This window comes from Leptonotus elevatus, chromosome 5, assembly GCF_054856555.1.
Source record: "Leptonotus elevatus isolate MCC_2025b chromosome 5, RoL_Lele_1.0, whole genome shotgun sequence".
NCBI classification, from domain to species: domain Eukaryota; kingdom Metazoa; phylum Chordata; class Actinopteri; order Syngnathiformes; family Syngnathidae; genus Leptonotus; species Leptonotus elevatus.
Genome location: NC_141243.1, coordinates 15,237,422 through 15,262,190, shown reverse-complemented (window position 1 = coordinate 15,262,190; position 24,769 = coordinate 15,237,422). Strand labels below are relative to the sequence as shown.

The 24,769-nt window shown below is 39.7% G+C and overlaps 2 protein-coding genes across 4 annotated transcripts; both read left to right on the top strand.

Moving 5' to 3' along the window:
* Positions 1-4,113: 4,113 nt before the first annotated feature.
* On the top strand, positions 4,114-7,407 carry star (steroidogenic acute regulatory protein). The gene is made up of 7 exons (XM_086075211.1): positions 4,114-4,280; positions 4,358-4,465; positions 4,592-4,722; positions 6,118-6,276; positions 6,358-6,542; positions 6,619-6,712; positions 6,784-7,407. The coding sequence occupies exons 1-7, from the start codon at positions 4,217-4,219 to the stop codon at positions 6,901-6,903; spliced, it is 861 nt and encodes a 286-aa protein (XP_085931337.1). The 5' UTR covers positions 4,114-4,216; the 3' UTR covers positions 6,904-7,407.
* A 1,088-nt stretch (positions 7,408-8,495) lies between these two features.
* elmod3 (ELMO/CED-12 domain containing 3) lies at positions 8,496-23,067 on the top strand. Of its 3 annotated transcripts, XM_086076662.1 has the most exons (13): positions 8,496-8,603; positions 10,557-11,263; positions 11,688-11,759; positions 11,853-11,927; positions 12,416-12,485; positions 12,739-12,801; positions 12,903-12,991; positions 14,900-15,023; positions 15,093-15,215; positions 15,303-15,433; positions 16,733-16,809; positions 16,899-17,026; positions 18,525-23,067. In XM_086076662.1, exons 2-13 carry the CDS (start codon positions 11,228-11,230, stop codon positions 18,773-18,775), a joined length of 1,239 nt encoding a protein of 412 aa, XP_085932788.1. In that variant the 5' UTR covers positions 8,496-8,603; positions 10,557-11,227; the 3' UTR covers positions 18,776-23,067. The 3 variants fall into 3 exon arrangements, with proteins under 3 accessions (XP_085932788.1, XP_085932789.1, XP_085932791.1); XM_086076663.1 differs by lacking the exon at positions 11,688-11,759; XM_086076665.1 differs by lacking the exons at positions 11,688-11,759; positions 11,853-11,927.
* The last annotated feature ends 1,702 nt before the right edge of the window (positions 23,068-24,769 follow it).

Here is a 24,769-nt window from a genome sequence, read left to right as displayed (position 1 = left end):
GCTCCCTAGCAGGTAAACAAGCACCCGGGGAGCTAGCTAGCTAGCTAGCACCTGGGGCTAAAGCCAAACTGTGGCAGGGTTTTTACTTTCTGGACCTCGATTTGCCACCTGTGAAAAATAAATCTTATAGTAGTAATTGGTGGTTGGTTTGCGAAGTGTGGCATTCTATTAGTTCACCACTAGATGGCACTAAATAATACTGGCACTTAAAGCCCCCCCCCCCACACACAAAAAAAAACAGGCCATTATTTTATCAAGGTAACGATATATGAGCTTGCAGGCGGCATATCATATAGCTTGCATACCGATACATCTGTCAGACAAATACACATAAACAGCATTGTGAGAATCGTGATGTGTTGTCATTGCATGGACAAGTGTACGTTTGGACAGCTGTATCCCTTTGCTTCTGCATACCTCATTCCACTGATGTTTTTGTTTACCATACAGCACAGGCATCTCCCTCGGTTTACAGTGTCACTTAATAGTTGACATTATATGTGACGTAAAAAAAAAAAATTGAATGAAAATGCTGTACAGGATCAGAATAATTAGTTTTGTTGAGCTTTTATTTTTTCTGCACAGTCACCGTGAAGTGGAGAGGAACACATGCACTCAGCCTGACTTAGAAGTTGCACAATTTAAAATAATTAAATGTCATGTTGGGGTCACCAAAATGAAAATGTTTTACCTCTTAAGGCACATTATTGCATTGGTAATTCCATGCAATGCGTCTTTTCTACAGTTTAGTTCCAGCATCTGAAATTTTAAGTGTTCTTGCTCCCTTTATGCCTTTTACATTTCAATAATATTGCTGCCTCACTTTTACATGTACTGATTTTTGTATTTTTCTCCTATACATGTTCAAAATGCCTCCTCTTGTCTAAAGGCTCTTCATCTTGTTATAGTTCTGAGACTCATTGAGGATGTTAACTATGAATGGTTGATGTTATCTGCATTTTATGTATCTTGTCCACTTCATTTATGTCTGGAAGAGGAATGCCGGAGGAAACCAAAATATAACACAAAGATTAAGTGGCCTTCCTGCAGCAGCACAGCCAATTAAAAATGACGAGCATCACCTCGTCTTCCTGTTTTTAAGAACATGTTGTTTTGCTATTTTTAGAGATTGTTTAAAGTAATTTAACTCACCCATCCTGCAAGTCTGATCCCCAACTCCCTATTTCTGTGTACTTGTTATGAGAAGAAGAAAAAAACTGAATCAGACTGAAGTGCCTCCTCGTTTGCATGATCTCCCAGACGATGCCCACGCAGACATACGCACTTGTGTGTTCTCCGAATGACTATCGTACTCATGTTTGTGTCACTGGGAACAATACAAATAGACAAGAAGAGAGGAAGTGTTTTGGGAGGTGTGCTGGGTGCATGTGAAAACCAAACCCACTGTGTCTGTCAAGTCCCAATAAACTCTGTGCTTAGTTTGAATACTCCACGTTATGCACGTCTCTTCATTCAATGCTCTTTCCTTTTACTCCATATAGCACACAGAGTAGAAAGTAAAATTATATTTGATCGGTATTGTGTGTTAATTCACAAGATAATTTAACAGTGAGTTAATCTTAAAGACTATTGATCACAATCAGGGCTGATGCCCAGTGGGTCGGCATCTTTTGGGGCTGATGCAGTGCTTTTAAATTGTTATTTTCCTCCATTTTACCCCAAGAGACTGGCCCACAATTTAAAGGAACTATTAATCCATTTTGAATATAGACAGCAAACTGAACCAGCATAAGTCAATATCAGTGGCAGAGCTGCGTGCTAGGCGAGGTGATCAGAAGTCGGGCCAGGCCGGGGTTTTTTTCCCTTTTTTTTTTAACCCGAAGTCCAGCCCTGATCATATAGCCAGTATTTTTGTGCATCTGGATTTGTATCAAATGTAATTTGAAGTACTTCAGAAAGTGATTATTGCTGCAAGGGAGCTAGTTTGACCAGTATTTAAAAAAAATAATAATTAAAAAAGTTAAAAAGCACTGACTTGAATGCAACTATCTTGACCATTGTTCCTGTGCATGTCACATCTCTACTCAGCAGATTGACCAGATACATCAGGTAGGTACTACTATATTTCTCATGCTAAAACTGCATAAAGCAAGCAAAATATCCAACTGTTTCATGTTCCAGTACATTTTGCACAACTAACTCTTCAACTAACTGGCCAATCACAGGCAAGATCGGGAGTACATTCTCCATTAATGACTTAAGTATTTGACTGAATAAAGGCTTTGGTGTGACGTATTTTATTTTTTATTTTTTTAACTCACCCTGTTGAAGGCCACAGAGACTGATGGGTAATCCCTACAATCCATTTGGAGGGACGCCAAGTTATAGGTCATGGGGATTCCAGTATTTCCACGGGATTTAGCACTAGATTCCTGTTTTATTACGCACATCCTAGTACATGAATCAGATGACTCGCCTTTTGACAGCTTTCCATGCAATGTTGACACTGAGTGTAAGCTTGACAAGCGGACCGTTGAGGCAATATTACTGTTAGATAGTTTTGCTTTTGCTTGGAGGGCTGAACAAGGTTGTCAAAACATGTGAGATGCTTGACAAAACACAGAGTGCCTTTGGACATCTTTTTTTTTTCCAGAGTGTGATTCAGTCTCGGTGATGTGGAGGCCAAAGCAGAATCATGAAGATGAGGTTGGTAACATGAGGTGACAAGACTGAACAGGACTTTAGCGAAACAACATTTTCAAGATGGCCTAATTAGATGACTGTGATTTTTATGATGGCCGGTTGCAGCCCCCATTTAGATTTCAGTGTTAATTTCCGGGTATTGAAAGCTAAATCAACACAAATTATAGGAGGCTCGTTTTTGTCATGGGCCACATCATAGTTATGATTTCCTTCGAAGGGCCGTTATGATTGAATTGTGATGACCTCATACTACATAAACACAAAGTGATGAATAACTTTTGAAATCAGAGGCCAATAAAAACTTCAAATATCATTAGGTTCATTTTAAACGGGAAATAGTTTTTTTTAAGTGAAGACTATTTGTTGTTATGGTATTTCAGCAAGAAACTGGCCCCCGGGCCTTGAGTTTGACACCCGTGACTTAGAAGATGCACTTATATAAGGTTGAAAACACATTTTTAGTTGAGCAAAAGCATTGGAATATAGATTTAACATAGATTTTATTTATTTATTTGATTTTCAAAAATATTACTTTTTCAGACTGATGGCCAATAAAATATTTTTGGGTTCAGTCCCACTGTCCGATATCCAAATCCCCACATATGGGTACTGGTCCTCTATACCCCTACCAGCCTGTTTTCCATGCCTCCCACAAGCAACACAGGTGTTTCAAACGATCATCTATAATCAGCAAGCTCTGCACGAAGCCTGATAACGATCCTCAGCTGTGTTGGCTGTTGGAGACATGGAAAACAGGCTGGATAGGGGTACTCGAGGACCGGGGTTGAGAACCAGTATAAGATTTAAGTCTGGAGAATGGACCGGCCAGATCTATGAAGTTGTGTTTTAAATCCTGAGGTCAATACCTGCAAATAAAAACGGAAATGTTGATCTCCTGTCTCATATTCATCACTTGATGTCAAACCCAAATGTTGACATGAATCCAAAATGCGGCCTAACTTCTGACTTGCTTGCTCGTTGACTTGTTTCAATCATTTGAGGTGTGTCCCAAGACTTTTGCCGATATAGTCTTTCAAGGCAATCAAGTGTTAGATAACAGAGTCTACAGACCACCCAAAGAGAATGCCCACCATCAATTACAAATGTCATGCGCTCTAAGCCCACGGCAACATATCAGTTTTAACGAAGGTTAGCCGGAAAGGTGCCAAATCAAACAGGGACTTTTTTTTTAACCCAAAGGTCTGAGCCGTTTCAGACTATGAAGGGATTCCGGTCACTCTCATATTGACCTCTCCGAGCAATACAGCGGGTTTGGGCACTGGATGTTAACTGACAATATGTGAAAGTCAGAGAAACGCTCGTCTTGTACGTGAAGCAACCTTGGCGACATGGACCTCGGAAGAGGGAGGTGATGTGTGTGTGCGTGTTTATCTACACGTAGATAGCACAGTGGCCTTGTGGACATATCGTATAAATGCTCAAGCTCACTCAGACATCCACAGTCCGAATTCATCGCTACAGCACTGTTTAATACGGCGATTGAATTTTTGTTCTCTTGAAGCATCGTATTCCTGGAAAAATAAAAAACAAAATGCTGCCTGCAACTTTCAAACTGTGTGCCGGCATCTCCTACCGGCATATGAGGAACATGAGAGGTGAGTGGAAGATGAACGATGAACGTTGTGATGTATTTCTTGTTGCCCATTTTGTGCCTTTCGTCTCCGTGTCCAAGGTTTAAGAAAGAATGCAATCGTGGCTATACACCATGAGCTGGACCGACTTGCAGGACCAGGCCCCAGTATCTGGATCAGCCAAGTCCGGAGAAGAAGTTCCCTCCTCAGTGAGTTGTCAAATATTTTCACTTAAACACAGACGCACAAAAATGTAGTACATTTTCTTTTGCGATCAGAACTTTCAAAATGTTAACCACAAGTTTGAAATACTTTCCCCACCTGTTTGTTGTAAGGTTCTCAGATTACAGAGGAGAATGCATACAGCGAGGAGGAAATGTCTTATGTGAAACAAGGTGAAGATGCGCTGCAGAAAGCTATTGGCATCCTCAGCGAGCAGGAGGGCTGGACTGTCGAAACGGTCGCTGTGAGTATCAAGACGGGAACCGCTGAACTGAATTCTCTGAAATATTACATGGCAGATATTGTGAATAAAACATGAGGGTTTAAAACTAGATTTTTCTTTTCACTTTTTCTTTATAGTGAGGGGCGTAATCTCAATTTCAATTTAACCCGCCATATAAATCTCACTGAAATTTGGAAGACTTTTATCTCCCAGAAAACAAGTGCAGACCTAATTTTAATTCTAATAATGTTATTCAGAACTTGTTTCATTATATACCTATCTTTCTGTATAGTTAAAAAAAAAAAAATCATCATTACAATTTAAACGTGAAGTCAACCCCCCCCCCCCCCAAAAAAAATCTTGACAATATGTTCTATGCACTTCCACAAGTCTAAATACAGTATTATGGTTAATATTGCATTAGCGGAATATAAATTAAGCAGCAAAATCCAGCCGTTTTTGTAGTCAATATTGCTGTCGTGTAAAAATGAATAACAACCAATCACAGCTCATCTTCAGAAAACAGGTGAGCTGTGATTGGTCGTTGACTGAGTCCTGAGCAACTGGTATGCCATCTTAAATTGACAGCAAGTGGCAAAATGGCCACCCTCTGAGAGGGTTAAATGGATGGATTTTTCTGCATAACTCATATTCCACAAATGTAATATTAATCAGAATGTCATATTTAGACTAGTGTTATCCCATATAACAGAATTGTCAAGAAATGTTTAAGGTTGACTTCCCCTTTAAGAAGAAAATGACAAAGTCCAACCAGCTAGTGGTTCATTTGAACATCAGGCATGAGATCAATTCCGACTCAATGCCCTAATTCACTAACCTGGCAATAGCTAGATTGATAATTATGATTCACTCAAGGGAGTTCTCAATCTGGGACCGCTCCGATGTGATCTCCTTGGGAAAGGCGGGATATTCAGTACAATACTTCAAGCTGATTGGGCAATGAGCAACTTGTGAATGTCTACCAAACTTTTCTTTTGACCAATCACGGCAATCGATGAAAATATCGTCATCGTAGGTTAAAAACAAAAACAAAAACAAGAACATTTATACCATTTAAAAATGCACGAAGCGCCTCTCGCTGTTCTTCATTCAACAAGGAAACAGTGAGTAATTCTGTGAGAACGGAAAAATTGCACCATCTATGCATTCGTCCATGTTAGCTTTATTTGTTTCCCACGGCGCTTCTTGTTTTCGACAATACCAAAATGTGATTGGTCCGTAAAGTGTACGGACCGGTGAAAATGAGCAGGCTCGGTAATGGATTCTCGGGGGTTCGTGAACCATGTAGATTACTGACCATTTATTTTATGTTTTAAATTAATCTGTGTGGGATGGGCTCCAGTCCCAACTGTGACCCTGAACAGAATAAGTAGTGATGTTTGTGACGCTCCTCAGGCGAATGGAGACAAAGTCCTGAGCAAGGTGTTGCCTGGCATTGGAAAGGTGTTCAGGCTGGAGGTTCTGTTAGAGCAACACCCTGACAGCCTTTATGGAGAGCTGGTGGGAAACATGGAGCAGATGGGTGAGTGGAACCCAAATGTCAAGGAGGTCAAGGTGAGGCAGCATCATGTGCGAGCAATTAGCACAAACAGAGGGTTTGCTAAAAATTTTAAACAAAAAATTCACATCCTCCAGATTCTTCAAAAGATTGGCAAGGACACAATGGTGACCCATGAGGTCTCAGGAGACACACCTGGCAACGTAGTGGGGCCTCGGGATTTTGTCAGTGTTCGCTGTGCAAAGCGCCGCGGCTCCACCTGCTTCCTGGCTGGAACCTCCACTCAGCATCCAAAGATGCCCGAGCAGAGGGGTGTGGTCCGGTAAGGGACGACTCTGATGAATGAATGTGCCGCATGATGACGCTACGATGTTAAAAATGATGATTATGTTTGACAGGGCAGAAAATGGGCCCACCTGTATAGTTCTGAAGCCCAGCAGTGAAGACCCCAACAAGACCAAGTTCACCTGGTTACTAAATATAGATTTAAAGGTACACAAGAGTCTGCATTCCATTCCAGTGATAGCATTCTAAAACAAACTCTGGCTTTGTGTTATTTGCAGGGCTGGATTCCAAAGACTATCATCAACAAAGTGCTCTCCCAGACACAGGTGGACTTTGCCAACCACCTCAGGCAACGGATGGCCAGTCAGGTTACCGTGGCGATGGCTCACAGCTGCTGACACGACATCCCTCCTGTGCTTTGACATTATGCAACCAGTAGCGGCAGAGGAGCGACGAATGCGCCACAAACACGCTATCATCCGCAAATAAATTATAATTACTAGGGGCATTAGATGAATATATTGCTTGACTTAACACGACAAAAAGTGTTTTTCTTGCACCTCCTAATAGGCAATCTTTGACTGTGACACCAATCATGTTGCTGATTATGTTCATTCACATTGAAGCATTCCAGCTTGAGCCTGTCTGAGCAGTAAAACATCAAATAAACGGCACATTGTTTCACACTGTTAACACCTTGGGTTTCATCCATTGCTCTGCTGTGAAATTGCACATTTTGTTGCAGTGCTTTATTTATTGATTTTGTGGAGTAGCAATAGCTGCTATAAGAATAAACCATTGCTATGACATTGATATTTATGATTGTATGCAAAAAAAAAAAATGGAGATACCTATTTGTTTTCCTGATGCATGAAAAGTCAAATAAATGCTACAAGAACAGTCCATAATCTCTCTTGTTTTTGTTTAAATCTGGGGAATAGTTAGCATGACTAGTGCCTCATAGTTCTGAGGTTTGGGGTTGAAATCAGGTGCAGCCTTCCTGTGTGGAATTTGCATGCTCGCCCAGTGCTAGCATTAGCTTCTCTGAGTACTCTTGCTTGCCCCTGGGTAAGAGTAATTAAACAATCTGAACTGCCCATATGAGTGAATATCAGTGTGCATAGTGCTCTGTGATTGGCCAGCGAACAGTCCAGGGTGCACCCCACCTCTTGCTCAAAGACCCTGAGGAGAGTGGTATTGAAAATAGATAGTGAGTAGTGCTCTGTTTTTTTTTTTTTTTTAGCTATTATTTAGTATTTGGTAATATAGCAACTACAAAAAAATTTTTTTTTAAACACACATAAAAAAAAAGCTTTACATTTTCAGCATCATTAAGCTCTGCTAAGACTCTTGATTTTCTACAGTATTTATGATGCGTTTGATTATTATTATTTTTAAATAGAAGTTATATAATCTTTATTATGAACTTGTGCTGCAACCCTCACACACATTTGACTTATTTTATTCTGATAACATCAGATATTTTATTAGTTCTTAAGGTTTTTGCAAGTTTGCTTGATTTTAAAATAGTTTATTTATATATTACACAATGATTTGCCTATAATTATTTTTATATGATATGGAAATAAACTCTCACATGCCTTTTAATAATTACGTTGAGCATTTGTTAAATCTGAAACATATTTCTCTGCTTTTCCCAAAGGGAACTTTTTATGCAATTTCTTACATTTGTATTTATTAGCTAGAATATACAATAACATTCATATTACATAAATATGAACACTATCATATATCTAACACTATGTCAGCTAGTAGCCCAACAGGTACAAAGGTGCAGGTACTGCTCATAACATTGCGTCTTTTTGACAAAATGTGTCAAAATTATGCAAATATGAATGTTATCTTTATCATATATATATATGTAATTGCTTTGGGGACGGCAAATGGCAGTGTAACTATGATGTGTGTAATGTGTACTAAGAAACACGCCATCAGTACCTCTGAGCCAGAGAACAATGACGTAATGAATCCAGATCGCAGCAGGAAACGACAATTCCCATGATGCATTTGCACTACAGTGGCCGCTGGACGGGGGAAGGGAAGCTGAGATTGGAGGGAGAAACAATCAGAAACTGAGGTACTTTTAAATTCTTCTTATCATATAATTTGCTCATGCAAGTAGGGCGTCGCGTCATTTTGTTGTGTCGTTTGAAGTGATCCCAAGGCAAAATGCGTTTTAGTTGCATTCGTTTTTGGATCGGACTTCATCCCCGTTACAGTTGAATAGAGCTACAGTTAGCCCGTTAGTTAGCTCTGACAGCTGGCTTTTCTTGAGAACAAGACGCTTTCAGTCCCAAAACAGCACACGCTTTCCATGACATGGTTTCCCTCTGCCGTGCACTGCGAAAATAGATCGCCCTGTTCGCAGACATTATCATAATTGCATTCGTTGTTTGAGATGAAGTCGTACCTGCTTCTTTGTGCCTGCGGGGTTGCTAACTGACATATTGCTAGCTCGCTGGATGCTAGCTAGTTGACAGCAACTGTACTGTGGCGACGTTACATGTCAATTTTGGATTTGAAAAAAAAAAGTTATTTTATTATTTATCACTAAGCAAATTTACTGTTAGACAATTTTTGGAGTGACATTTTGCAGTGTACTCTCCTTTGTAACTTATTTTAGCAGTTGTGTTGGGAGGGAACAAATAATTATTTAATTAAATTTTTACAGGAAATTCAACGAACTTGAAACACGAGTACTGAAATTAATATTGCTTTACGTCGATGCAACATTTATGTAATTTATTTCTACATATGCATATGCAATGTAAAGCATATGGGGTGGCAAAAACTTAAATTCAGATTTTTACAATAGGCAGATTTTGTCGGCCATTTGTAGATTACTTAAAAAAAAGCTACATTAATAAAATAAGAAATCCTTTTTTTTTACATTTTTGTTTTAGTTCATTTAATAATTATTATTTAATGGAATAGAACCAATCATTTAATGGAATAAATACATATTTATTGTATATGTAACATTTTCAAGTCATAGCTGCACTATGATGTGGGCTGCTATAAATATCAGTGTGGCACCCCTGAGATAAAGGAATACAAAATGTATAAATTCATTTTAACTCTCAAATTTTAGGGGGGGAAAAAACGCAAAATGAATCCAACAAATATTACAGAACTCATCATTTTGTGGAATATATGTTAGGATGGTTTAAAGAACGCAATTAGCTGTATTTTCCCGCACATGATCTAATGATACCCAATATGAGAAATATATTAAAAAAATATTGCTTTTACATATGATCATGCTCAGCGATTTCAGAAAAACATCAGTTGAAGAATGCTTCTTATTGTAGTCATAGCAGTGGTGTAGACTGTACACACATTGCACCCAATCACACAATCAACACAGATCATTAATATCTCATCAAGTGGCGGCCGTGACGGTCATTCAGTAACCAGAAGGTCGGCTGTTCGATCCCCGCTCTCCCCAAGTCATGGCTCGTTGTGTCCTTGGGCAAGGCACTTCACACACATTGCCTCCAGTGCTACTCACACTGGTGTATGGTGTCGGAGGGGCCGTAGGCGCACACTGGCAGCCACGCTTCCGTCAGCTTACCCCAGGGCAGCTGTGGCTACTTAAGTAGCTTACCGCCACCACAGTGTGAATGTGTGAGCGCATGAATAATGCAACCACTGTGAAGCGTCTTTCAGGTGTCCAAAAAAGCGCTATATAAATCGAATGCATTATTATTATTATTATTATTATTATTATTATTATTATGTAAGTTTCTTTGTGCTGTTTGTAAGCACTTGGGCTGGAGTGCTGCAAGGGGAAGAAAAGTAATGACAATGCTAAGCACCTGTGACTGACAGGGGCACTTGAAAATTGTAGTGTGAGAGCGCTGTTTTTTTCACAGGGTCCTCGGTGGACATTTAATTATGCTGCAAATTTTTTAATTATAGAACTCAAACTAGAATTGTAGGCCCCCCCCTGTCCTTTTTGCATTTAGTATATTTTATACCTGGTGTGTCTGAGAGCTTTGTGATTGATTTGTTTTGCTTCACATTGCAGATTTAAATGCACATGAGACCCCCTCCGTAAGATTGTTGCCAAAAAGAAGACAACTCATGATCCACATCTGGACACCTGCCCTTCTTTTTGTTTCGCATCAGGCTGAAGACAGCACAGTCAATTAAAGCATACTGCAATCTCTGAGCGCTTATTGGATTTGTCTTGAGAGCCAAAGTAATGAAGTGTCTGCTATGAGGAGAGCTCAAGCCTGAAAAGCGATGTCCTTATCCAGCTTCTGGGCACCTCTGATGGCGATGAGGAGCGAAGCAACTGGCCAAGCAGATCTGTGGAGGGGAGGAAGGAGGGAGGGATCCGGGAAACGTGCCATTTCCTCTGGGCGCTAGACTGATATCCGCACATTCCTCTCCCTCACTCAAGGTTAGGAGACTATAGGAGGGAGGCTGCCACTAGAACCAACAGTCATCGCTGTTCTGAGCGAAAACCAGACATGTGCACTATCTAGATGTCTGTTAGTAGCTCGCTGAAGTCATAACTTGAGACCGCGGACATATTCATATGAAGCATAAATCCTTGCAATCACGACACGTGTGCTCAAGAAACCATGGTAGTCCTCGTAGCAACTTGTCAGCCCCACTCAGTCCAGGATTTCAGAAGCCTTTAGAGGCTACAATCGGGAAGAACCTCCTTGCCAGCCAACACACTCATATGCAATGGAAGAAGACATCGATGTCACTTTCCACCTTGAGGTAATACATTTGGCCTTCCACATATCTCACCATTTTATTTGGGCTATTTGAACAAAAATGGAGGCTGTTGTGTCTTACTCGTGTCTATAACCACACTTCTATGGAGACATGTTCTCTTCCTGCACTGCACTGTTAAACAATTAAGAGCTCGTTTGTTTTTAGCAGTGCACCCACATGTGTTTAATTTAAGACCTAAGGTCAACAGCTCTCTCCACTGCTTTAGCTGTAATCTCTGCTCTGGCTCGCTTGCCTTGTTACCATGACGGCAGCTGACCGAGCGGTTCTCCTATCCTTAGCTTGGTTTCTCTCTGTTCGCGCCATGGCCTCCGCTACTCGTGCTTGGGGTGAACCAGTGTCTTCTCAATGAGTTAAACAGAACTTCTGTGTTGTACATCTCATAACCATCTGCTGCAACTACTTTTAGGGCCAAAATGGTTTGTCTCCTGAATGTAAATCATCAGAGGAGACCACCAATGGACACTCGAACCAAAAGCCTGTCAGTACAGTTAAATCATCCCTTCACTTTGTATTCAACCCCCCCACCCTCCCTCCCTTCGATTCAAGACTTCATTTTCCAATTTCTTTCCAGGTTATGAATGGATTGATTATCAGTCATAATGTCAAAGACCACACCAATGGTTGTGCCCCCCTCACATCCCTGCCGGTAATTACCCTCGCTAAGGAGTTTATTACTTTATTTTTTGGTTTGTTTCAGTTTTGTTTTGTTTTGTTTTTTGCTAGCAGTATAACACACTAACTTAGTACTGATTTGTGTGTGTTGCTAACTTGCTATATGCTGTAAGTAGAGACACGTGAACCCTCTAAAAATCAAACAATCCATTTTTTCACATGGATTGACCTTTGAGGTTCATATTTTGAAGCCGTTAAAAAAACATATAATTTGGGCGGGTTGCAAAGTCCCTTTATAGCTTCTTGCAGCTCTAGTTATTATTTAATTTCTCAGTTAAGAATCAAGTAAATGATTGTCAACAGTCTTCATTACAAAACCTGTACAATACTTATATAAATTATGCAGCATACAGTCTCGCACTACTCCAAATTGGATTAGACAAAATAGTTTGTTTTTAATAAATAAACATAATAATAATGTGCTTTTCAACTAAAAGTTGATTGTGTTCATGGTGTGTCCAGATTTCAGCACTGAAGCAGAATGGTCTTCTGCAGACTCTTGCAGCAGGAGGGAACCAGACTAAACCTGCAGGTAACACACTCGCACACAAACTCGTTTTGGTCCCTCCTCCTATTCCCACTGGAACTTGCTAATGTATCCTAGACACTGGGCTGCTGTGCAGATACAACCTTCCTCTGGGATACAGGTTGTCGGCTTGGTGCACAAAGCATCTCAACGATGAAGTACCCCAGATAGGAAGGATGAATGTTTGAATGAGGGATTTGAATTAAACTACCCAGTGAATGACAATCTATTCTTAATTTGTCTTTGCATGTCTCCACAGAAGAAAATGTGGAGTTGGAAAAGGCCAGGCAGGAGTGGGAGGCTCTGGAAAACATCCAACCAAGTCAGAGTTGTCAAACAATTTCACCTGTTTGCATCAATGTATTGAATTTGCCAAGCTAAATTAGATTTCTTTTTTTTAATTATTATTTTTAAATCTCCCAGCTCTCACTGAGGACTCAAACCCTACGCCGCTCATCTCTTTCAATGAAGCTCTTCAGTACTTCCAGACTACAGATCTCGGGGACTTGCTTGTAAGCAATTGATTGACATTTTTATAACGTATTTTCACGACTATAATGCACACCGTATTAAAAGGCGGAGTCTCAGTTACGTGTGCTATTTCTGTATTTAACACACACATAAGGCGCACTGTATTATTGGGCGCAGGCATGGTAAAACATTCGCTAGCTTAAAACATACGGTAGCATGCTTTCATGCTAATGCATGCTAGCTTATGAATTTAACTCATTCACTGCCATTGACGGCTATAGACGTCAAACATTTATTTAAATTATTTATATTATTAAAATTTTAATCGTTTGACGCCCCTAATTTTGAATAATCATTTTTTTTAATTAGGGGCATCAGGTGATTATTATTTTTTAATTGTTATTAATCACTTGACTTCACTAGTTAACTCATGATTAATCAAAAATTTTGTATCTGTTCGAAATGTACAATAATTATATATTTTTAGGTTTTCATACTCTAGTTAACAAAAGTGGGAAAAAAATTAAACTAATAGAAATAGTTCAAATAATTTTTTTACGTCTATGGCAGTGAATGAGTTAAAAAGGCAGCGGGAACAAACTTTTATTGAAGTATTTAACAATGCATTCTGCAGTGGACTGTAGGTGCGTTCAATGACCACGTACGCAGTAGGAAATCTTAGATATGTGTAGAAAAAACGCAGACGACTGAATGTTACTGTTTTTCGGTTTTGTTCCAGAGATTTGAAGTTTAACTAATTTGCTTCCAAAAACATAATACGTTCTATTTAAAATATTTAAGTGTCCCAAAGACGTATTTATACGTTTTAATGCGTTTTTATGCTAGAGCATACAGAAGGCTTTGATGCAGCCTCTCAACTGCAAAGAACGGTTGAAGAAATGGCAGTTATTACACAAACAGCCAGCAGGTGGCAGCAGAGCATAGGAAATGAACCAGGACCATGTTGAAAGAAACCCTCAATTACTCAGAATTCTAAATAGATTTGTGAATAATAATGAAACTTAGCTATATTCTAATGCTAATTGCTGCAAAACGGAAACAGATATACAAATGTAAAAGTTTTGGCACAACACTGGCACTACTGGGGTGGCGTGTCTTGAGCGTCCGCATGCCGTCTTCTTTTAATTGAGTCTTTCCCATTCTCATAATTCCTACCCGTCCTCACCCGGGTCCGCCTTTTCTGTATTTAAGCGATGTGTTGACTCGGCGGGACATGCTCCCACATGGTCAAGCAGAGCGCCGTTGATTTTTGAGAACATTTAAGACTTGTAAGTGCGCCTTATGGTTGGGAAAATACGGCATTCTGTCCTTTTAAGTTGCTCTGTAGTATGTCACGTTTTTTGGAAACATTTATCTTCTGCAAAAACCAAGCCAAGAACATTGGAGCAGTCCCTGTTCCCTATTCGTGTTGACGACAGCGAACGAGTTCCATTTTCGCTTCTAATTGCGGAAAAGTTTTTCTTAAGTTTAGAATTGCTTACCTTATCTAGAATCTCGCCTCACATTGCGGCTAAAGGAAAACTAAAGCCCTAAGTAGTGGCGGCCACTCTGATGATTTAAAAAAGAAAAACGAAAATGACGACGTGTTACAGACGTGACAAGTTAGCATTCAGGGATTTCCGTTCTGCATTTTGCCACAAATTGCCACCGCAAAATTAGAATTTTGACTTTGAGCTTGATCATGCAGAATGGAGCATCTGTATGCCTTTTTATGGTGGGTCAGTTTTTATGAGTAACGGGAATTTGATATACTCCCTCTGGTTATTTACATTGTGATGGATATTTTTGGGCAGAACAAGGTTTGAGAGGGGACAGACAGAGAAAAGACAGACAAGCACTAAAAAACAAACAAACTCTAAATGAGCAAAAAATGTAGTATAATCTTGTTTCTATTCTTGGCTGTGTTTTGTGTCCATATACATTTTCAGAAGAACATCCAGCCAACTATTCGCAGGACAGGTCTCGCCGCCATCACACACTTCCTGTTTGGGCCCCCTCGACTGCACAGGGAACTCACGGAGGAGCGAGATCTTGTCTTTGCCATCGCGCAATGTGAGCGTATGTTCGCCGTGCCTGTTTTTGCAATCGTCCAATGCTGACTTGTGCATTGGTTTCCGATAGGCCATGTGGACAACAGCCAGATAGTCCACATGCGTGTTCTCCAGACCATCTACAAAAAGCTCATTGGCTGCAGGCTAGACTGTCCTCGTTATGGGACACACTGGGAAAACATTGGCTTTCAGGGTAAAATTCTCCAACATTGCACTGTCGTACACAAATCCGGATTTTTTTTAAATTTGATTCAAAGGTAAATAATGTTTTGCTTTTTAGGTATGGACCCAGCTACTGACCTGCGTGGCACAGGCTTCCTGGGACTCATGCACACTTTGTACTTTGTGATGGACCCGGAGACTCTGCCGTTGGCTCGAGACATCTACAAGTTGTCTCAACACCCTACACAGGTAGCTTATATCAAGATACTCCAATACGTTCTTATCATAGGTTGTTTTAGATCTTCTCTATGTTGTGATGGACACTGTCACAGAGGTATTAACATTTTTTTAGGTTTAAAAATAAATAAATATATATATATTTTTTTTACAATAATATTTCCTATGCACCTCCACTAGTCTAAACACAACATTCTGATTAATATTGCGTTTGTGGAATATGAATTGAGCAGCAGAATCCACCCATTTTTGTCCATACTATGTGGGCGGCCATTTTGCCACTTATTATTGTAAACATTTTTTATTTGACTTCCCCTTAAACTCATCATCTGACCAAATACATCAATAGAAACAAGCCGAATTTGTATGGTGTAAAAAGCAGGACTACAGAGGATGACATTCAATAATATTCAACAAAAACTAGGCTGTGCTGAAATACTTCCTGTTGTGTTTTCGTTGTTCTTCTTCTAAATTAACAGGTGTCCAAAAAAAAAAAAAAACCAGGGACAAGAAATTAGAAATTATATGAATACAAAGTTGCCCTAAACTTCATGCAATTTTAAGGAAAAACAATATATTGGGACATATAGGTTAAAATCATGGCATTTATGGGTGGGGAATTTTATTTACTAATGGTATCGGTATTTGGTATCAGTAGCGGTGACTACTCAAGGGTTGTGTATCGGTCGGGAAAAAAGTGCTATTGAACATCCCTAATCCTGACCATGCGCACGTGCATGTATTCTGTAAATTCAACTGACTCGCTTTCATTTTTTACAGGCAACATATAATAATTCCATGTTTCAATAATAAGAATATGACTATTATCATGTTAAAGCATTTATTCATTATCAGTCACTCAGGCTAAAGGTGGTGAGCAAATTAGTTGGAGGTGGCTGCCTCTGAATTTTGTATTTATATATATTATTATTTCAGATATTTGTGTTTTGTGTGTGTGTGTTTAGCAAAACACAGCTCATAATTCTACTTTTGGATATTCACATTTTTTACACTGTTTATTGCCATCCTGGAGATTTAAAAATGGGAAGAAAGAAAAAATGAAATCAAAATGATTACCCTTAATTTAGACAAAAGGGTGGACAAAAGTAATTTATAACTAAACTACTCTCTAATTTGGAAGAAATCTTTCTTTTGTCTGATGAGATTCATTTTGGTCATCCAAGTCCATGCTATATTTCTAGTTGTTTTTGCAAAGGGTGACTTTTGGTACAGCTATTGCACTGGATTTCATTCCATTTTTTTACATGTATACTATGTATTGTAATGTTGTTGCTGTGACTGTATTTCCAGAACTTTCCTTTCAGTGTGATGTCAATCAACATGACCCGCATTGCTCTGCAGGTGCTAAGAGAGGAGGCCTTGTCCAAGTCAGTCTACTATTTTTTCTATCTTCCTAATACTCTTCCATAATGCATGAGTCATGCAAAAACCTCTTCTCTGCTTTTGGACTCACTAGGGAGTGCAATCGTCGCCAGCAAGTTGTTGGCGTGTTGAATGAATTTTATGTGGCCACGTACCTGCACCTGTACCAGCTGTGGAAGACGCAACAGAAAACCATCGCTGACTCTGGCTTTGTGATAAAAGGTAAAGATGAAGTCACTTAGATTCTTTTACATGCTTCGCAAGCCCTTTCAAGCTGCTACGTCACATATGTCTAGAGCAGGAATTCTCAAACAGTGTGCTGTGTTGGGGAATTGTCCAATTTAAGTGATCTGTAAATTATTAGTTTACTACAAAAAATGTTTTGTTCAACTTTCTATGCCAACGATGTACAGAACAGGCAGAACAATTATCGATAACTGCTATTCCACTAAATTAGAAGAAGGTACAATTAGCCTTTGTATCTAGCTGTTGCCGTCACGATTAGGGATAGACCGATTATCGGTGCCGATATTTGGCATTCTTTTTACGAAAGAAAACTGGTATGCTGAGCGGTGAATGCTTGTGAACAAAGCGAATTGAGGGTTTTTGTCAGGATTTGTAAGATGTTCACAGACCGTTTTTAATTTTTGCAAAGACATTTTGAACATATTCAGACAGTTTTTCACTGTCTGCGAAGATCTTTTGAGAACTTTTACGAACCCTGGCGAAAACCCCAAATTAGCTACGTTCGCATGCATTTGTTGCTGAGTGAGATACAGGGAACTTTTCATTTATGGGTTTATTTAAATGTTCACTTTATAAATAAAAAAAATGCTGATACTGGGAACTCTTCACACATTTTATTTTTAAAAAAAGAAAAAAAGATATGTTGAAATTAAATTTTAGAAACTTTATTTATAATAGAAAACTTTAGGGAACTATGTACTTGCTTAGTTTTTAATTTAGCTTAACACATGCTAATGACCGTGGAAGCTCCCTGTCATTTTTTGTTATAAACATAAAATGTCTATTCTTTATATGTTTAAAATATAAAGAAAAATTATTTTTATTTTTATTTTAGTACTAATATTTTGGTATTAATATTTTCTCTTTTACTGCCAAATAATATCACTTCTCCTTGACTACTAATAGTCAGTATTGGTATCGGCCTTAAACCCCCCCAAAACAAAACATATCTGTCTATCACTAATCACAATAGCACAATAGCTTTGTGTCCAACTAAACAGGCCCAGATTTCGCACACAGAGCGTGAAAATGTTTAAGTATATTGAGACAAGATCATGGATATTTCTCTCTAAAAGATATGCTTTTTGTGACATTTTTGTAAAACACGGCTCATGAAAGGTTGGTAAACAATGGTGCCGACAGCAGCAATTTTTTAAATGAATGAGTCAATATCCCATTAGGGTGCTTTTGAGACTTCCTCGTTTCACGCTCAATAAAACGGAGAATTTCCATTGAATTTCATATTCATTATACGAAGTAGATGTTACGCTGTTAGGAATGCATGTGGGTCAAGCTCTAACATGTTTACATAAATTAGCGGCAAGCAGCGAAGGTACATGCAAACACTATTGACTTGCATTTGAATTTTCATGCAGCTGTTGAGCACTGACGCTTGATGATATACTCGCGAGTTGAATTTTGGTATACAGCACATGGCATCAGACTGCAGATACACTCGCTGTTTATCCTTCAGAAGTAGAGCTGTTCGCCAAAAAGAACCCAAAGCAGATGCTTCGCCGACTAGAGGTCTTCCTGAAAGAGAGACGGGCAGGTGGAGTCCCCCGCGGGACGTCGCCAGAGCCGCCGGCTCAGCAGCCTTCCCCCAGCCTGGAGGAACGAGCGGCCAGAGCGGCCAGCGCACTGGGAAGCAAGGCAAAGGAGATGCACTTCACGGGGGGGTGTGAGCTACCATCTGACATGGAGGGTGACGCCAGACTCATCTAAGCGTGCGTGCGTGTGTGTGCGCGGGCGTGCGTGTTACAGAGAGCTAGATGAAGAACACTATACCCTGCTATCGGAATCTATCAAACATTGTCCCCATATCGTCTTATGTTGGGGTGCTGCACTTTGCAAAAAAACAAAAACAAAAAAATCCTCGTGTGATTTTTTGTATTTGGTCAGAGCTCTATTATTTTAATTATTTATTTGAACACAGAACAGTCAAACTAATGGAGCTGATAGAGGATGTCACAAAACAAGAAAGTCAACGTTTGCACTTTTCTTCAAATTTAGCGGTCAAAAAAAAAAAAAGGAAACGATCATGGTCACATCTCCACCCACGTGGAGTGTGTACCTCTCAGCCTGGTGAGGTTGGCGTCGGAGGTGCCATGAGTCCCCCCAGCTCTTGTTTCACTGACCACCCACCTTCAATGCAGCAGATGGGCAACCGCCATCAGACATATTAACAACGCTCTTCACCACAGGGTCATAACCAGCAGCACAACACTTGATCAGGTCACATGCAGTAACCGTTGAGCAGGGAGCAGGTTTCACGTTAGCTTGCCTTGAACTTTCCACACTTTTCGATTCCCTTTCGGTAGGTTGAAGATGTGTCAACAAATCACCCAGTGAGCTTAACCAAGCAGATTTTGAATTGAATGAAACTTGGTGTACTTGTTGATCGTGTTGGCATAAGACTGAGTCTCAAATTTTAGGTCAAGCGGAGGAGATATTTTGGGTGCTATGGACCGAATTTGGACATTTTCTACATAAAGGGGCGTGGCCACCTTCATTTAGACCCTTAGGCTATAGCTCAGGAACTACTGGGACAATACAGTATTCACAAATCAAGCATTGTTGGCAAGGGAACCCTGCAATTTAGAAGATTGGTCCATATTTTAGTAGCCCTTTGACCTTTTCTTAGATGACCTTGAAATGTAATCTCACATGTTCTCTTTTATCATCAATAAGGAGTCAAAGTATCCATACCCTCAGATATTCATTGAATTTGAATACTCATTGAATATTCAATGAAAGTTGAATATTCATTGAAACTCTGTGGCTTCTTATTGCCATTGAACAAAAAAAAAATTACATTATCCAATTTTACATTTCATGAAACCTTTACAATAAGCTTTTTTATTGACCATTTACGACTAAAATGCCTTCTAATTAGTAGATTAACACCTTAGCTGTTCACAATGAGTACTCCTGCAAGCCTCTGGCCAATAGTTTTCAGACTGGATTCGGGTTAGAATTTCCCGCGCCCTGTCTGCGGATGTGACGTAATGTGCGTGGTGTGTATGTGAAGAACGGTATGTGCAGTTTAATTCTTCGTCAGCAGGTGGCAGTAGCTATTCGAAATGGAATATTCTATGTTCAGTAGCTTTAAATTAAGGTCATGTGATCCACAAGGTCAAATAAAAGGTTACTTAAATGTGCACCAATATTATAAATGATTGCAGATGTGGAATGCTTATTTAGTTGCCTTAATAACAAGGTGTTTTTTTTTTTTGTGAAGATTGGACAAGTAGTTCCTGAGAAAAAAGGGTTCAAAGGAAGACGGTCACACCACTTTATGCAAATAATGTCAACATTCGGTGGGCCGTCGTGCCCAAACAAATCCTCTGATTGACCTTAAGTCATGTGCCATCGCTATCAAGAAGTACGCCAGGTTTCATTCAAATCTAAATCTGCTTGGTTAAAATTTTCAATTTGAAATGGAGCAACTACCCATAAACAAATAAAATAAAGGACACCACAGTCTGGATAGGGTTCAGACAGTAGAGACACTGTTGGTGATACAAATATGATTGACCAAAAAAATATCTATTTTAGCTGCTTCAGTTAAAAATGTGTTTTTCTTTTTTTTCCAGAAGATACTAAGAATGAGTTTAACAGAACATAGTGAAATCTTACACATATTCTTAGCCTGTCATCTTAAAAGTTTGATCAGGCTTAAGCTGAAGGTCTAATATAAGCTTTGTGGACATTCCGTTAGTAAGCATGCGATTGTATTTTTTGAAGGCGCTGTTAGATTTGTATGTGTGTGTTTGAGTGCTGACATTGAGGGGTGCCCCGCCTCCCCTATATATGGTACAGTATGCAATTCCAGATCACACTCAATGATAATCAAAAGTGTCCGTGCTGTGCGAGTGACGATAGACATCGTTCCTAACTTCAGGGCTTGTGTGTTTGTGCACATCCTGGTATGTGTGTGTGTGTGTATTTTTTTTAAGTGAGAGTGTAAATGCGTCTTAGTGAAGACATTTAAAGGAAAAGTGATGACGTTTTAAAGGGCAGAGTTTTGAGTTGTCTGGTTTAGCGCTTTGTCAAGCTCTTAAAGGGCAATCCGAATGTCGTCACTAAGATAGCGAGTGCATGCGTGGTTTTGTCGTGTTCGACAGGAACTGATTACAGATGGGGTGCTTTCCTCTGCACACTATTAGCCAGCTTTACTAAGTACTTGATCCATCCAGCTGCAAACATGGTACTTTTTGTCATTTAAAGATGGTACTTGGAATGGACATGAACAAAAACAAAAAAACATGGCTGGTCGAGAATGGGTTAAGGCTCCTGGGCAAAGCTGGTTCGTGCTTTGTGCTCGTGTGAAACTGTCTCCCATGTTTGTAGTCTTAATCTGTAGCATGTTCAGGTAGCACTAGTACTGTAGCATCCTATAGCCTCCTCCTTTGTGAAGCTTGTTGATGTCACGTTGACGTTGGTCTGTAGTGTCGATGAGTGCGCGGACCTTTACTATTATAGCACATTCATATCTCATGAACCCCTCAGTAGAAACATTTTAGGCAGCGCAGTTTGCGGAGATTGACTTGCCATGTAAATGAGCGCAACTTTGTCTTCTAAGAAGGTAACAGTAAAAACGGTGCCTACATTCCATAGAATCATGTAAGGTCATGTGCTTGCCCCCTCTCTTGTTTTTTTGTTTTGTTTTGTTGCTTTCAGCCTCAGTGCCACAGTAGACCTTTTGTTCTCGCAAGGCAGTATATGTCTAGCTGACCTCAGACGAACCGTTTCCATTCTTCATGTCCTCACAAATGAGACGACGCAGTTAGGCCAATCGTTTGCAGGCGTTGTGCGGCCGGCGGGGAACTTTGCACTGTTGTAGATATAACTGTATGTGTGTGACGTATGCAAAAGGGCCACCTTCAGGAGCCATAATGTTCATTTGCGACCACCTCATCAAGTCGGGTCACCTTGCCCCTTCCCCTCGCCACCTCCTCGTCCCAAACATTGCACCACACTGATCCCGCGCTTGGTTTTCTTCTTTTTGAAGATGAGGAGCAGTACAGTGTATGTAAATCAGGAAGTTTGTACATAGAGAATTAATGATTGTAAGATGTATGATTGTCTGTAGGGCATTATACTAAAATACATTGCTTACCTCAAGACTTAAGACAAATCTCTCCTTTCTCTCTCGTTCTCTTTCTCCTGATATTTGTTGGCCTCTCAGTACATCTTTCCATGTTTGCTTGTACTTTGGCCTTCTCTTTCACCAACTTGACTCATATAATGTACAGGATATTAAACAGCTCAAGCACGACACACTTGTGGCAAACTATAATAACATAAGCAGGTCCGTGTAATGTGTGTACTATTTAAAAGAGACATCACTATATAGGCCCTTAGACCTCTGCAAATTAAAAGCACTTTCCTCTACTAAACTTTGACTTGGTTTCTGAGCTGCTTTTCTTGTGGCTTCGGTGACAGTGGAGTATCATTTGCTGTTATTAAGTGTTTGGTGTCAGGAAAACACAGAAACAATCCAGTCTATAGAGCTACAAACAAACTGCTCAGCCAGAATATGATTTGTCAGACTTTGGTCATTATACTCCGTCTGCTTTCAAGTCCAGACGAGTTCTCATTCATCTTCTCATTACCTTCAAACGTTTAATGTTCATCAGCAATTGTCCTGCAGCATATTTTTTGCTTTCAATTTCTCCTCAATAGCATGACCCTTACCAAGAGAGAAAAGAGAAACAAGCGGGTTTTCGCAGGATGCCAGACGCACCAGGAGGTGCCGTCTGAAGTTCTGTTTATGATCCAGCAATGGCTCGGCAAATACAATCACATCTCTCGACAACACCCTGCGCTTTATACTCTTTGAAGGTGTTTTGCTGTCACGGTCTTTGTCATGTCCCTCAGAGCATTTTATGACTGTACCTTGATTGTAGACGCCCTATTTTATACTGAGAGTTATTTCAGAATACAGTATGTGCTGTTGTACATTAAATGTATTGTATGGAGAAAGCTAAATAAATGCTGTTGGAAACTAAGAACCGTTGGCATTCAGTTTAACTTCTTGTACATGGTATTTGATCAATTGGCACTGATTCTATGTAGTATGTATGCATTAAGCTAGCTAGTTACATAGTTAGCTAGCTACTTTTCTAATTATTCTCAGTTCTGACTAATTTTTTCAGAAAGTGAGCAAGAATTTCTTGAAAAACTACAACTTGAGCCATTGAACAGTGCCTGGAATTTTGTATATGCTATTTAAGTGCAGCGTATGCACTTCAAGTTCGACGCAATCAGCATTTCGTTGCCTTAATGTGCTGTGTGTGTGACAGTTTAATCTATGAGGCTTTTTGGTTTGCTCTAGTTTAACCACTAGAGTGCGCTATTTGATAACAAAACATTTCCACACACACACAAGTATTGCTTCTAGTTTTTATCAATGGTGTCACTGCAGTGCATTGCTAACATTTATAAAATATGTCGTTTTGGCAGTGACTCAAATTTGGTGTTTTACCCTCCCTCCATTCATAATGTAATGTGTGTAAACTGTTTCTGTCTATTCGTTAAAAGCTGCATTCAAGACATTTGGACCTCGTTGTTTCCCCCTTAACTGACTATGGAGTGAATTGACACTTGTAAGTGTGTAGGCTATGAGGCAAACCATGCTGCTACACTGATGCTATTTTTCCGTTTCAAGTTCAACACAATCTAAGGTCTCACTCAGCCAGTCATAGTTCACGGTTGGTCACATTCTCACTGGGGTAACAAATGACTCACACTCAACGAAAGCATGCCCTCAGCAGTGCTTCCATTGCATTTTCACAGACCATCCCCCTTTTCAATATAATATTTTGCAGTTAGGAAGGGGAATTTTGGTGCTGGGTCATGAAGTTGGTGTGCCTCCGAAAGAATCTTAGTGCTGTGCGCTTCTACATCTGTGCTTAATCAGACCCCGCAGAGCCAGATGACTGAGCTGTGGTCGACCTGCTGAATCACTGAACACACACCATGGGAAAAAATAGTTCAGGCATTTATCTCTCATCCATAACCTTAACAACCTATAACTCTTATTGCTGTTATTTCTATGCTATGATTTCTGCACTTGGATGTCTTATTTCCAATTTTGAGTACATACAGTGCATGTGATTTTAGATGGCAGATTAATCGCAGAAGAGCTCAATAAAATCCAACATCCTCATGGAGAGGTCTATCTGTTGGACTGAATCTTTCCATCTAGAGGGAATTGACTGAATATCACAGGATGGAGATTTGTAAACCTGTTTCCATTTGCACCTAGTGAGCCTGCTGGATGACTGCACTTTTCTCTCTCTCTCATACACCCCTCCTCCGTCTTCCCTCCTACTCACTCCCTGATGTCATTGTTTCCTGCCTGCTGGATGCTGACACTCCACTCGAAGCACCGAACCTACAGCACAAATGATTGGTCATGCACATGACCAGTATTAAGCACACAAATGAGACCTCAGAACTCTAGTTATGTTGGTCGTTCAAGTTTTGTCAGTTTTGTATTTGAAATTATTTTCTTTTTGTATTAGTCTGAGAAATATTCAAATTTAAATGGAAATCATCTTTTGGACGTTTTGGCACTTTGACAAAGCTCACAGCATGAGACACTAACATGCTAGCTTAACTAACATACCTAGCTAACATAACTAGCATAAACAATAACATACAGCCAATGAAATAAACCATTCGTTTAGAGTATAAATTACAATATTATAC

Coding starts and splice junctions, on each gene's coding strand:
- star (XM_086075211.1), top strand. CDS start 4,217: ATGCTGCCTGCAACTTTCAAACTGTGTGCCGGCATCTCCTACCGGCAT. Junction 4,466..4,591: donor GAGAAGAAGTTCCCTCCTCA/GTGAGTTGTCAA, acceptor GTTTGTTGTAAG/GTTCTCAGATTACAGAGGAG. Junction 6,277..6,357: donor CAAATGTCAAGGAGGTCAAG/GTGAGGCAGCAT, acceptor CACATCCTCCAG/ATTCTTCAAAAGATTGGCAA.
- elmod3 (XM_086076662.1), top strand. CDS start 11,228: ATGGAAGAAGACATCGATGTCACTTTCCACCTTGAG. Junction 12,992..14,899: donor CAGATCTCGGGGACTTGCTT/GTAAGCAATTGA, acceptor ATACATTTTCAG/AAGAACATCCAGCCAACTAT. Junction 15,434..16,732: donor TGTCTCAACACCCTACACAG/GTAGCTTATATC, acceptor CTGTATTTCCAG/AACTTTCCTTTCAGTGTGAT.